This window comes from Ochotona curzoniae, unplaced genomic scaffold (assembly GCF_017591425.1).
Source record: "Ochotona curzoniae isolate NIBS_2020 unplaced genomic scaffold, NIBS_Ocur_1.0 contig_1014, whole genome shotgun sequence".
Lineage (NCBI taxonomy): Eukaryota > Metazoa > Chordata > Mammalia > Lagomorpha > Ochotonidae > Ochotona > Ochotona curzoniae.
Genome location: NW_024464920.1, coordinates 49,994,880 through 50,008,580, shown reverse-complemented (window position 1 = coordinate 50,008,580; position 13,701 = coordinate 49,994,880). Strand labels below are relative to the sequence as shown.

The 13,701-nt window shown below is 59.8% G+C and overlaps 1 protein-coding gene across 3 annotated transcripts in view; it reads left to right on the top strand.

The window, feature by feature from the left end:
• Positions 1 to 619: 619 nt before the first annotated feature.
• Positions 620 to 13,701, top strand: part of SCUBE1 (signal peptide, CUB domain and EGF like domain containing 1) — an 85,812-nt gene continuing 72,730 nt past the window's right edge. For all 3 annotated transcript variants that reach the window (XM_040991463.1, XM_040991456.1, XM_040991449.1), the window contains exons 1-2: positions 620 to 707; positions 3,406 to 3,537. In XM_040991463.1, coding sequence (XP_040847397.1) covers positions 620 to 707; positions 3,406 to 3,537 — 220 coding nt within the window. The remainder of the gene's footprint in view (positions 708 to 3,405; positions 3,538 to 13,701) is intronic.

The window sequence follows — 13,701 nt, the reverse complement described above, 5'->3', positions numbered from 1 at the left end:
GAAGGGGCGGGAAGCGATCGTCCCGACCACCACGGGGGCCCGCGTCCACTGGTGGCTGCGCCGACGGCTCGGCCGCGCGCCCCGGCGTGGCTCTGGCTACAGCTGAATGCCGCGGGGTCCCCTCGGTCCTCCGGGAGCCGCTCGCAGCCCCCCTCCTCTGCTCCCGCGTGTGCTCCGGGGCGGTGCAGACAGCGCTGCCCCAGAGGGGCGTCCACCCTCGACGCCGGGGCCACGGGTGGCCGGGACCCACCCGGCCGGGGGCAGCCTCCAGCCAGCGCCGCCGGACACCGCGCACCCGGCTCACCCCGAGCCGCGCCAGCCGCCCCGGCCCCCACCCCCCACCTGCCGCCCGGCCCGAGGGGAGGGGGCGGCCCGGCAGCCCCGGCCCGCCCCTTCCCCCGGGGGCCGGCGGGCGGCGTCCATTGGTCAGCCCCGCGAGCCGCCCTGCCCCCGGCGCCCGCGGCCCAATGGGCGCGCGGCTGTCAGCTCGTCAGCCGCGCCGGCTCGGTGGCTCGGGAGCCCGAGCGCCGGCGGAGCAGCGAGCACCAGGAGCGCTCGCGCAGCGGCCGGTAGGACCCGCGCGCCGCACGCCCCACGCCCGGCCGGGCCCGCAGCGAGCATGGGCGCGGCGGCCGTGCGCTGGCACTTGTGCGTGCTGCTCGCCCTGGGCGCGCGCGGGCGGCTGGCGGGGGGCAGCGGGCTCCCAGGTAAGCGCCCGACCGCAGGCAGGGTCCCCGGGGAAAGAGGGGTTCCCCTCCACACCCGGGCGCGCCGTCGAGAGGACTGCAGCCCGCCCGGGTCTCGGACCCCGCGCCCGCCCAGACCATCGGGCAAAGTAACTTACGGGGCGGGTCTCCCCCGCAGCCCGGCGGCCGGGGCTCCGGAGCCCGGCGGGGCCGCAGCAGGAACGCGAGAGGGAGCAGAGAGCGCCACGGCTGGGCCGGGGGGTGCCCGCCCCCGGGAGGGGCGCAAAGGGGTGCAAAGGGGCGCGCGGGCCCTCGGCGAGGGAGAAAGGACGCACGCCCCGAAGGAGGGAGGGACCGACCGGACAGGGAAAGGGGACAGACAAAAGGGGCGGACAGACAGACAAAAGGGGTACCGCCCGGGAGGTTGGGCAGAGCCCGGGACGCCCGTGGGGAAGGGGAGGGGGCGAAAGGCAGGTCCGAGAAGAGGGCCGTGGGATGTGGGCACCGACAAGGCGCCCGGAGGAGGGAGGCAGAAGGATGGAAGGCCTGGAAAGTGACAGACGGATGGACAAGGATGAACAAACGGAGAGGAGGCCGGGAGACCAGAGAGGGGCGTCAGTGGGGAGCCAGCCGCTGTGGTCAGGGCCGCGGCAAATGCCAGGTGGGGGCCCCAGCCGGTGCCTCATCTCTGGTGGTGGGAAAGGGCCAGGCTGAAGACACTGCCTCCCCTCCCCCGACTGTCTTCCCAGGAGCTCCCCCATTCTCTGGGAGTTGCAAGATGGGGCTGGATGGGGTGGGGGGATCCTGCTGCCTCCCATCCTGGCCCTGGGAGCATGCCCCTGCCCCCAGTGAGGGCACCAGGTGGCGGGCCCCACCCATGGCTGGAACCAAGCTTTCTGACTCCAGCTCTGATGGTTGTGTGTCTGGGGTGTCTTTGCCGTCTTTGGGTCCTGGTCCCCCTTGCCTGTCGGCTCCTCTGTTGCTCTGGGATGCCCCTGCCTGCTGCAGGTTCTGTGGCTGTGGAGCCCCCTCACCCCGCCTGCCTCCCCGGTGAAGGTCAAGCCAGGTTTCCCAAGGGAGCAGAGCAGCCTGTGGTGGGAGCACTGGGCTGCCCTGGGGGGGAAGGGGGGGGAACCCAGCCAGGCCAGGGGAAGTGTGGCTGGGGTCCCTGGGGGTTGTGAAGTATGTGTTGTTGGGAGAAGATGGTCTCAGCTGGTCCTCAGGAAGCTTGCCTCTTGGTGAGAGCCCCATCATCTGGCCAGGGTGGGGGTTGAGGCACAAGAACGGAGCTGCAGACTCTCCCCCACCCCACCCTCTCCCTGTCCCTCCCCTCCCCTTCCTGGTCCTGTCTCAGAATGGCTTCAGCCCTCCCTGGCCACTGGCCTGTCGTCCTGCCGGCCCCTGGTCATCCGGTCACTGTCTCTGGCTTCGGCAGTAACTGGCCGCTAGCCCCCTTTCTGTCCTGCCTTTGGCCTGGGCTGCCCTCCCAAGAAGGCACATCCACTCTGAGAAATGACGCCACGCATGCATGCCTGTGTGTGGCTGGGGGCAGGTCACCCTGCCCTCTTTGCGCTGTCTGTCTCCCAGTGAGAATGGGCTGCAGCCTGGGGCGCCGGGACAGAGGAGGGAGAATCTTGGGGTGGAGGAGTCTCAGAGAGGCCCAGATGCAGATCTAGGGCCCAGACGTTCAGAGTGTACACTCTTGGGGACCAGCCATGAAGGGCTGCGGTCCTTCTGTATGCTCCTGGGGAGTACAAGGCAGGGGACGGTGGCTGCCCTCGAGGCTGCCCCAGCGAGTGCCCTGTGCTGCCCTCCTGTGTCCCTGTGTCTGGCCAGCCTCTGAGCTCATGACTGGCTGAAGGTGACGGGGCGGGGTGGATGGCAAATCTTGCTTGATGTCCTGGTCTGATCTGCCTCGCATGAGCTGCCAGCCCCTATAGCCGAACCTGTGGGACCTCCATGCCATGGTGTGCAGCCTGAGCGTTAACCCCGAGTGTGGCGTAGTGTTCTGTGCTGCCCTGGCTTCCCTCCGTGCCTGAACTCCGTGTGTATGAGAAGGAAGGGAGTGCACTCACGGACGGGCGGAGTCTGCTCTGCCGTCTGCATGTGACACAGGGCGGGCGATGTGGAGTGCCAGGAGCTAGAACCGAGTGTGAGTTTCAAAACTGGGCCGCAAGAATCAGGTTGGTTTCTAGATTTCTGAGCTGGAGAGGAGAGGGGACGGTAGTGGGGGTGGAGGCATCAGAAGGCCCAATGGCAGGGCGGGTAGGGCATGACCAAGAGGCTGCTGGGGCCCCAATTCAGGTCCCTGTGAAGGGCCTCCTGAGGGGGCTTCTGCTCACCAATCCAGCCTGGCCTGCCACCCGAAAGGGTGGGATTTACATGACCCCCAGGACCGTTCCAGCTCCCCGAATTCTAGAAAGAAGCAAGTGGCAGTGGACCATAGAGAGCTTTGTCCAGTTGTGTCCTTAAGCCTCGGTTTTCCCATCTCTGTAGTGGGAATAGAAGCCACTTGTGAAACTAAATGAGCCATGCGTGTTGGTAACCTCAGGCCTGGTGCAGAGACAGATACTGCCCAAAGATGCTGCTGGTGGCTGTCTGTCTCACGGCAGCCGTTACTGTCACTAAGCTCCAGGGTCGGCAAGGGGCGGGGGGAGGCAGGGCTTCCCCGGCCCCTCCTGGAGCACCCCTCACACCCTGTGTCCCCCCTTCCCTGCAGGAGCAGTAGATGTGGACGAGTGCTCCGAGGGGACCGATGACTGTCACATCGATGCCATCTGCCAGAACACACCCAAGTCCTACAAGTGCCTGTGCAAGCCGGGCTACAAGGGGGAAGGCAAGCAGTGCGAGGGTGAGTTCCCCGCCCGGCTCCCCTGGTGCAGACAAGGCTGCTGGCCCCTCCGAGTCCGCCCCACTGCCGTGCATGTCGGCTGGGAGGGAGCCCACCAGCCTCCCAGAAACAGGGCTGCCCCCCTCAAGGGCGTGTGTGGGAGTCCTGGGGTGCCTGAGCCTCATCTGGGTTTGGAGTTGTGTGTGTTCGAAGGAATTGAGGTGCAGCATGGGCCATGTGCACTTTCCTCTGAGTGGACGCGGAGTGGAGAAAGGCCGAGCGGAGTGGCGTCTTTTCAAGGCCCCCTTGTTCCCTGGGGTGTAGGGTGAGGGGTTGACCCCGCAGCCTTGCATGTCCCATTCAGCACCGCTGGCGTCCCGCCTTCTGTCCACGCTAGAATTTGGCAGGAGCCACAGCACCGCCTTCCAGGGGGCTGAGTGGTCTCAGCATCGTTGGGTGGGCATCTCCACTCAGTGCCATGCTTACATGCACATGTGTGCCATCAGGTGCATACTGGCACACTGGCCTGTCCACCAGGCGGGCCGCTGGGAGGGCTGGGGAGGGCTTGTCCTTCACTCTGCCTCGTGAGGCTGAGCTGCCTGCTGCTTGGGAGGCCCCGGGGCAGCCCGTCCAGGGGCAGCCCATCTCCGAGCGGACAGTTTGGGTACTTGCTCTCTTGGAGCCTCAGTTTCCCTTCCGGGTGTGTCTGCCAGCACAGCTCCCTCTGTAGGTTGCGTGAGGTGTGCAGTGGGCACTGGGCACCTGCCTGGCACAGCACACAGGGGACACTTGCTTAGAAGTGTGTGCTCAGTATCTGGCGATGGTGCCATCATCACCAACATCACCTTCTGTTCTCCCTGCCCCTCTGAGTGGCTTCACGCGAGATGGTGACAGCCGCTCAGGGCTAGCCTCAGGTTGGGGGGTGCTATGCAGTCCAGCCCCGCCCTCCCTGAGCTCACTTTGTGGGGGGAGTCTCTGTGGGTGGGCTTAGGCCAGCACCGGCGCGAATCAGGGCCTACTGAGTTGCTGCATTACAGTGATGGGAACCGACCAGAGGAAGCTACATGGTCACTTGCTCCAGAATCCTCCATGTGTGAGAGCTAGCGAGGCTTCCGTGGGCCCAGGGCATCCCTTTCCCACTTGCACACAAGCGCTCACATCCCTGGGACCCCAGTCATCTAGCCCCTGCCCCCTGGCTGCACTGGGACTACACTGAAGAACCTTCTGGGGCTTTGAGATCTGCTGTGGCTGGCGGGAGTGCGGAGACCACCTGCATGTCCACTGCATTGGCTTAGGGATGGAAAAAAGGAATCTGAGAGTGTGAGCTTTTGCCTGCAGCCAGGCTGGGTGTGGGCTGGGTTCTCCAGGTGGGGATCGCTGGCTGCCTCCTTGCTTTCCTGGGGCCAGGGAACGAGGAGCCCACGTCCTGTTGAGGGTGGCGGTGCGAACGTAGACAGAGCCTCGGTGGGTGCCTGGCAGTGTGGCCTCAGCAGGCTCCCCACTTGTTAGAGGCTGTAGGACACCACCAGGGGGCTGAGGGGACTGTGCCACACGTTATCTTGAAGCTGTGGTTGTGAATGCCTCCTCTGAGATGGGCATGTTAACCCCAGGAACCATGCAGGCAGTGGGCAGTGCAGCCCCAAGCCCAGCACAGCCCTCAGCACAGCGCTGGGAGCCACTGCTGCTCCCCAGCCCTGACTGCCTCCCTCTAGCAGTGGTGTGGACCCTTCCTACCTCAGGGCCTTTGCACAACCTGTTCTTCCCCCACCCCTGCCATCCCAGCTTGTCATTTAGCCAGCCTTGCCCATCTGCAGCTCACCAGGCTCCTTGGGCACAGGCTGCCTGGTCTGAATTAGCGGGGCCTTGTGTGTGCTCATTTTGCCGAAGGGGCAGGCCGGGGCGAGGCCAGGGCATTGCGTCCCTTTTAAATGCTTCAACTCATGTAACCTTAATTGCCTTGTTTTCATAGACATTTGCTGAGGAAAAGGACCAAATTATAGCTTGAATTGGGTCTCGCTAATCTTAATTAAAAGCTCTGGTTTGTAATGAGGACCAGGCCTCGAACGAGGAGCAAACCGCCCTCCGCTGGCTTGTTTAATGGTGAGGACCCTCCTGGTAGTCACTGTTTAGTCTGGGCCCAGGGCGCGCATCTCCCTTCTAGGAGGACCTCATTTTGCAGGCCATTTATTCAAGTGGTTTGTTCCACTGGCAAGTTCCAACTGAGCCTGTTCCAAAATGCTATAATTAAAACTCCGGGTGGGGGAAATCACTCTTTGTTTTGGCCACAGTATATCAAATATATGAGTCTTATCCTTTTTTGGTGTGAAAAGGGGAAAAAAACGACAGCCTCACAGCCATCGGAGATCACCAAATTAACATGCATGTAACAAACGTAAATAGTCACTTCCTGAATTTCCTATCCCCCCGGGGTCGGCCTGTCCATCACCAGGGTTAGGAGATTACAGAGCTTGTTATTAAAGCGTTTGAACAAAACCCCTGATGACACACCCAGCCATCCGCTTAGTTTGAAAGCAGACCTCACAACCTATTAAGGCAGCCTTCTTAGGGAATGGCAGCGATGCCTAGTGAAGATGCTGCCCCTGGGGAGGCCAGGGAAGGTGGCAGAAGGCAGGGGTGGAGGGCAGGTGCCTGGCTTTCAGGTTGTAAAACTCGCAGTTACACATGCCGAAGTGCGCCCAGCCGAAGAGGACAGCGCTGCGGTGCCCGGCGGACGGCTGCGAAGGACCGAACTGGCCAGCTCCCAGTTGCTGTCAGCCAACAATTAGGTCGCGTTGCGTACAGCCGGCCCAGCTCTGCAACGGGGCCAAGGCCTCGCGGCCCCGTGTCTGTGTTTAGAGGGGGGGAGAAAAGTTTCCGCTCTTGGCACATAAGCATCGCAAGCAAGTCAGTCTCTCCCTGAGTCTTAAAAAGTGCCCTGTGCCAGCATTCAGTGACGTCCCGGGGAGTGCTCCCCCATAGCTCCTGTGTGCCAGGATGGGTGCTGGGGCCCATGTACACATATATCCTGTCCCATAGGAGATGGACTGGCAAAGAAGTGAGGACAGTGGCGTGCGGCAAGTGCAACAGCCAAGGCTGTGGTGGCATGAGAGTGTGCCCGCTCCCGAGGAGGGGGAGAAGTTAGGCAGAGGTCCTGGGGTGCGGAGGTCTGTGAGGTTCAGTGGAAGCCCTCGTGGCCAGGAATTTGAAGCAGCTGCTCTGGCCCTGGGAGCAGCATCGCTGTCCTGAAGCGTGATTTCTTCCTCCGCGTCTTCATATGCATGGCAAGCATGTGAGGTGCCTCGGTGAAGACCGGAGGCCACGGCCTTCCCGTGCGGCAGAGTGTGTGGGGGGCAGCATCGGGGGCCTGCGTGCCGTTCCTGCTCTAATCTCTAAATCCCCACATCTCCCAGGGCCAGGGGTCTCTGCCCCCAGCCCCAGCCCCAACCCCGTGTCTGCCAGCTCCCAGCCCTCTTGCCTCCTCTTGGCCGCTTCTTTTTACAGTGGCCGTATTTGTTTTTCCATCTGAGGAATGCTAACCAGCAAAAACCATTATTTCTAAGAAAATAAACTGTGGGCTGGTTGGCCTTTGGATGCTACTGAAAGGGAGGGATGGTAGCCTTCCCCCAAGCCTTGAGACAAAGGGGGCCGGGGCTTGTGTGTGCGGGCAAGGTCAGAGGGTCTGGGAGCGCTCCGAGGGGCTCCTCCAGATGGGCTCGCGGCTCGCTTGGACTTCTGCTGGGTTAACAGCAGCTGTGGGCACAGCAGCGGGCACAGCCACTCCTCACAGACCTCCGGGGGTCTCCCACACGCACCCCTTGTTCCAGGAGCCCCGTGCTTCCACCTGGGCCCTCTGCCCCTTGTGGTCGAGAGGAGTGGAGCTGGGGGTGGGTCCCTAGAGAGCCGAGTCCTGGCCCTGGGGCCTGCAGGCACAGTCTGCACAGTTGTGTGCATGCTGACTGTGGAGCTGAGGAGCAGTCAGGGGTCCCGTTGTGGGCAGCCCCCAGTTCAGGGCAACGCCAGCTTCTGTGGGGGAGAGGCACAGAGGGGGGTGCATGTGGCTGGTCGAGTGGCAGGGAGGCCTTCTGACACAGGGTACATATGTGTGTGTCCGTGACGTTGTACCCTGCAGGCTGGCGGCTCTTCATGGCCAGGTTCCAGGGGCAGAGGCCGGGTTGGCCACGCTGGTACAGAAGGAAAGGGGGTAGGGTGTGACTTCATCCTGAGCAGAACCTTGGACCCCTGCCTGGGTCTGGATAAAGGTGCATCCGTTGGAGTGCAGAGTCCGGGCTGCGCCCACCTGGTGGGCTTGGGCTTTGGCTTTGCCATTCAGCTTCCGGGGTGGTTGTGGGCACATCACTTCCTCTCTCTGGGCCTCCATCTCTTTCACTGTTCCATGCGGGAGGCTCAGACTTTGCCCCTGGGCTAAGGCACTGGGTAAACCACTCCTCAGTAAGACAGGGCCTGCTGTGGCATTCTCATTGCTGCTGGAGTGGAATTCCACAGAAGGGATTTGGAAAAAAACAAAGACACACACACACAACCACCACTGCACTGCGTGCCCCAGCACAGCGGATGGCCGTGGGGCCAGCTCAAGGTGGTCATTTGTCCCCAACACTAAGGAAGCCCTGGAGGGTCAGGCTGCCTGGCGTGTGACAACACAGAGTGGTTGGTCATTCATGTCCCATGCAGTTCAGCGCTTCAGAGGGTACAATCCCTTGCTTTTTATGGGATTCAGAGCTGTTCATCCATTCTCACTGAGAGTTTTAGCATCTCTTTCTTTTAAAAAATATATACATATTTTGAAAGTCAGAGACAGGTGGAGAGATCTTCCATCCACTGGTTCACTCCCCAGAACGGCCAGCGTTGAGCCGGGCCAAAGCCACAATCCCCAAGCTTTCTGCACGCCTTCCACATGCACAACAGGGACCCACATACCTGGACCATCTGCCGCTGCTTTTCCCAGCCCGTTAGTGGGCAGCTGGATCGGTAGTGAAGCAGGCAGAACTCGGGCAAGCTCTCATTCGTCCTGGGCAATGGCATTACCACTATGCCACGACGCCAGCCCCTAGAATTGTTTTGCTACCCCCAAAGAAAACCCAGCGTCCTGACCTCTTCCCTGTTCAGCGTAAGAAACCACTCGTCTTGACGCTGTCTCCGTCGGCCGGCTTTGCCTCCCTCGTCTCAGTGGGTGCATCCAGCACGGTCTGGGAAGTCAGGTGGCCCGTCCGATCGCGCTCCCTGTGTGGAGTAGGCTGGGCAACATCTCTGAGTCGTGGAGGTCCCACTTCCCGCAACAGCTGTGAGCACCTCCTGCACCTGCTGCTGACAGTCTGCGCAGCGTGGCTCAGGCTTGTTCCACGCGCGTTGCCAAGGCCTGAGGTTTGCAGAAGTGCACACGGTTCCCGTGCCCCCTGCTCTGGCCGTGTGCAAGGACACATCCAAGCCGCTGAGGCCAGCGAGAGGAGGGCCTGGGGCTGGGGAGCTCGCTCGGGTGTGCATGGAGGCAGATGTTTGTGAAGCCCAAGAGACAGCCCAGACCAAGGGTGGCAGCCTGAAGCCGCAGGGAGACTGGGAGAGGTCACGGGGAGCTTGAACCCCACGGTTGTTGCAGATCGCAGGGGAAGGACCTTCCCACCCTTCCCACCCTCCAGCGGAGCCACGGTCATTGTGTGCAGTTAGGAATGAAAAAGTATATGGATTTGTGTTGGTTTTGCACGACCTCTGACCTCTCCCGTAATTAACTGCTGGGCCCACTTCTGGCATTGTCTCGGTGGACAGGAAACCTGATCGATGGCTGTGGGGGTCTGCGCTCATTACTCCATCATTACAAACCTGGAGCTTAACCCTGCGCCCCCGGACACAGGGCCTTAATCCTTCCTGCGGGGCAGCCTGAGAAAGCCCCTTCCCTCGTGCGTAATTAGCCAACAAACTGGATTAAGATTTATTCGCTAATAAGGACTCCACTTCCTAAGCCATGCATCTCTCCCCAGAATGGTTGCTTGATCTAAGGAGTGCACAGCTTTCCCTAAAGACCCAGACAAAGGCAGTGGGGTTGGGGGGGGGGGGAGCCTGCCTACGGGTGCCCAGGCGGGGAAGGGGTCTTTGTTAGCACTTTCATCCGGCCCCCGCCATGGAGGAGGAGTGTCCGGACAAATGCCAGTCCTGGGGGGAGTGGGGGCAGGGAGAGATGTGAGAGCACCTTCAGGAGGCTGGTCTGGGGCCATGCCCTGAGATGGGGTTAAAGTAAAGAGGAGAACCTCTGGTTCATTGCAGTGGAGTTGTGAGAGAAGGCGGGCATCACAAAGGAGCGGGCACCTCGCAGGCATGCCTGGAGTCGGTTCCTAATTAAATGAGCAGCCATTCCCATCTGGCTCGGGTTCCGGGCAGGCCCGTGTCATTGGCACGCACCCACAGCTGCGGGATTGTGTGCGTACGCTGCCACTTTGAACACAGGCAAAGTGGGGCGGGGTAACTTTTCCAAAAATCCCATAATGAACGGTTCCCTGAGCTGTTCCTCTCTGCTCCGTTAGACGTCGGAAGCTGTCGTCTTCGGTTGGAAATTGAGTTTCCGTTATTAAAAAAAAAAACAAACCAGGCTGGGGGAGGGGACCTGAGGAGTGGCCGGCCGGACGCCTCCAGGGCTCAGAGCTCCGAGCGTGGCCCGGCTGTTTGTGCTGTCCACTCTCTGCCTTCCTAGAGGTCATCCCTTGTTGCCACCACAACCTCGGCTGTCCTCACCGTGTCCCCATGTCCCTGTGTGTCCTCACGTAGCATGTATCTGAGTGCCATCTCTACTCAGAAGGTCATGGCTGCTGAACTAGGTCCCACCTCATCCCGTGCAGCCCTCTGTGACCTTGATCCCATCGACAGTGACCTTCTTTGCAAACCAGGTCATGTCTCAGGCACGGGAGGTTAGGACTTGAGTGTCATCCTTCTGAGCGACACAGTTCAACCTGTGATGGTCCTTGAAGAATTCCTGTCCCTCTGGCTTCTCTGCCCGCGTCTGCCTGTCCTTACTTTCTGGCTAAAACACTCCTGGAGTCATTGGAGCCCAGCAGAGGTCTTGGGGGCTGTGAAGCTTCTTCCAGGGGTGTTGACTTTGGGGTGTGACTTACCGTAATAAACCTATTTGCTTTGGAAGAGATTGCTTGTCCTTGAGCTGTGTGTTTAAGTAAAGAAGGCACCCACCTTCATGGAACCCCCCCAGGGAACACCAAGGAAAGTCTGGGTCGTGGGCAGAGGCCACCGCCAAAGCGGGGGATCCAGAGAGAAGCTCAGGCCTCAGGGAGATATTTCAGGAGCTGGGTTCCAGAAGGTCAGCAGTGGACACTGTGCCTTTGGGGTCTTCAGGGCCATTGCTGTCCCCAAGGCAGGCAGAAGCTGGAGTGCCACTCTGCGACAGCTCCATGTGCTCTGCCATGCTGGTCATGTCATGGCTCGTTCTGAGAATGGAAGGTTGGGGTTCACTCCTCTGCCTGGGCACTAGAGCTGGAGCCGTGCGGACAGCTCACCTCCCATGACTAGTCTAATCAGAAGTGTAGGCAGACCCTTGCTTGGGAGACGTTTGGGGTTCTCAGACCTCATCACCAGGGAAACAACTGGCTTCATCGCATCTTATGGACACAGTCACTCCAGTCGGGATTTTTTTTTTTCCTTTGCTTTGGCTTTTAGGTAGTTGAGAACTGAAGCTGTGGCCCATGATTTATAATTGTGTTGGTACCCCAAAATGCATGGCTACATCTGTCACTGCTTTATCTGAACCTCTCTTTCTTTCTCTTCATTGTCTTCACAAATGTTATTCTCTGCACTTTGTAAGCTGCCTGGGTAGATGGCTGGGTAGGTGAAGTGAAGCTTGGGTATGGAGGAGTGAATGGAGAAATGACTGTGTGTGTGTGTGTGTGTGTGTGTGTGTGTGTGTGTGTGTGACAGAAAGATGGGGTTTGCAGCAATGGCTTTGGTTGGAGGTTGGGAGGGATGCCTGGATAATGGGGAGATGAATGGGAAGATGGCATCCAAATGACTGGAACTGGATGGCCGCACAAGTGTGTGTTTGGGTTGTGTTGATCTTAGGTGAGATGTGTGGATGCGTGAGTGGGCGATTGGGTGGATGGAAAGGTGTTGAGCTAAATATTTTGTTGAAGATGGTAGTGCAAGTAGATAAATGGATAAATAGGTGGGCATTTGAATGGGTTGTGGGGTAAATAGTGAGTGGGTGGAAGAGAGTTTGTATGAGTGGGGGCAGGGGTGGCTGGCATGGATGTGTGTACAAATGGACAGATGTGGGACAGAGGACGGGCACATGGGCGGACGGGAACTTGGATGACTGGCTAAAACTTCCTCTGCATGCAGTATAAATGTTCCCGAGGTGAAATGAACCATCTAAAGCAGTTTGCTGACAACTGGAGGGTCATGGACTTTCTGACTCATGCGAAAGGAAGTGGGTTTTATAGACAGAAAGCCCTTGGTTCTGATCCTGGTCCTCCCACTTACTGTGTGACCTGGAGCAGTCACCCAAACCCTGTGCAGCTTGGTTTGCTCAGCCCTAAAAGGGGGTTAAAACACCGACTTGGAAAGGCTGCTGTGCGTCCCAGGAGTGGACAGTATACGTGTCCTCTTGTGACAGTGGGAGAGTCGTTTCCTTTTAGCCTGCCTGATCCAGTGTCATAGTGTATCTGCTGGGAGCAGCAGCACTGCTAGAGGTGTGTGCCATTTGGAACAGTGGACTCCACCCCCAGAGGTAGACCGGGTCTGCTGCCACTAAGTCACCTGCTGGAAGGGAAGGAGGAACAGAGCGAGGGGGCGGCTTGGGATCACGTGAGAGGACATGCTGTGGTGGACAGGTCGGAGAGTGGGTGACCAGCGCACAGGCCACAGCCATGTCAAGGGCGCAGAAATACGCACATCTCTGTGTGATTGGATATCGCGGATGGACGACGTTACTCTGGGATGGGGTTCCCCAAGGAAGGGCAGGTCGGCGAGGGAACGCTGGGTGAGGCTGGCTTTCGGATGTTGGGGAGATCTATGGTTAAGAGGTGAGATGGAGGGCTTGGAGGATCTGGGCTCTGGACAGAGGTGCCGGCTGCCAAGAGAGACTGGGCAGTAATCCGGTGTCCCCTAGCCTTCCTAGGCCGTGTGCCCTTTCAACGCACGTCAGGTCTAGTCTCTGTGTGTTTTACCGCATTTCCTCCAGCGTTAGCACGATTAAGCACAGCCAGAGGAGGCACAGAGTCAGCCTGCTTCCAGCCGATGCAGACGCCATTGCGCAGGTAGCTCAGCCCTGACACTCCTGCTTCCGTGGAGCCAGAGACTTCCGGCCCCGGCTCCCTCCTTTGCCTGCCCATCCTGGAGATTGTGGAGATTAGGCTGGGTTTGGGGAGCGGGGAAGTAAGTGGACAAACCCAAGAGTAGGGACAATAAACTCTGGGCTGTCCATGGCAGGGTCGCCCGTGTCCAGCCCGTACCCGACAGGCCGGGTCGTGGGGGTTAGGCTCTCCTTAGTGCTTCCGAGGGGTGTGACCTCGGCCAGGTCTTGGTCCCTCTGTGTGCCTTGGTGTCAGCGGCAGCACCGTGTGCAGCCCCACCTGAGTGTGCAAGTTGAAGACAATGGTGCAGCCTGGGACAGTGCCTGGGTACATGCCTGCCGCTCCCCCAGGTCTCCCAAATCCCCATGCTACTCGAGGCCCCATGGGCCGTCTGACCCCTGATGGGAAATGTTGAGAAAGATTTGAAACAGCGAAAAGGGTGACCTTTGCAAAGGCTGCCGGCCATTGTTTATGAGACAGAAGCTTTTGTTATAACAAGGAAGCTGGGCTGGTTGAGTCAAGCATGTGGAAGGAGACTGGTTGGGGGAGGGCGTGCAGGCTTTTCTTTTATTCCAGGGGTTCTACTTTTAGGGGCGGGGGTCGGCAGGCAATGTTGAGTTCACTGAGAACTCCTGCTTTAGGAGAGCTGTTTTGGGGGGGGGTTACTAGTAGACAGGACCCTCAGAAGTGGTGAGGGTGGTGGGGGGTGAAGGGCACCCCCACAGATCCAGTGCGTTGCCCTGCCCCTCACAGCAGTGGCCAGCCTTGGTAACGGCCCGGGGTCTTCACTGTTCTAATCCTTGCATTCCCAGCGCCCAGGAAAGGCTTCAGAGACTGTGCACTGTATCGTCCCCTGACTTCAGTGGTGGTGGGAAAGGAGATC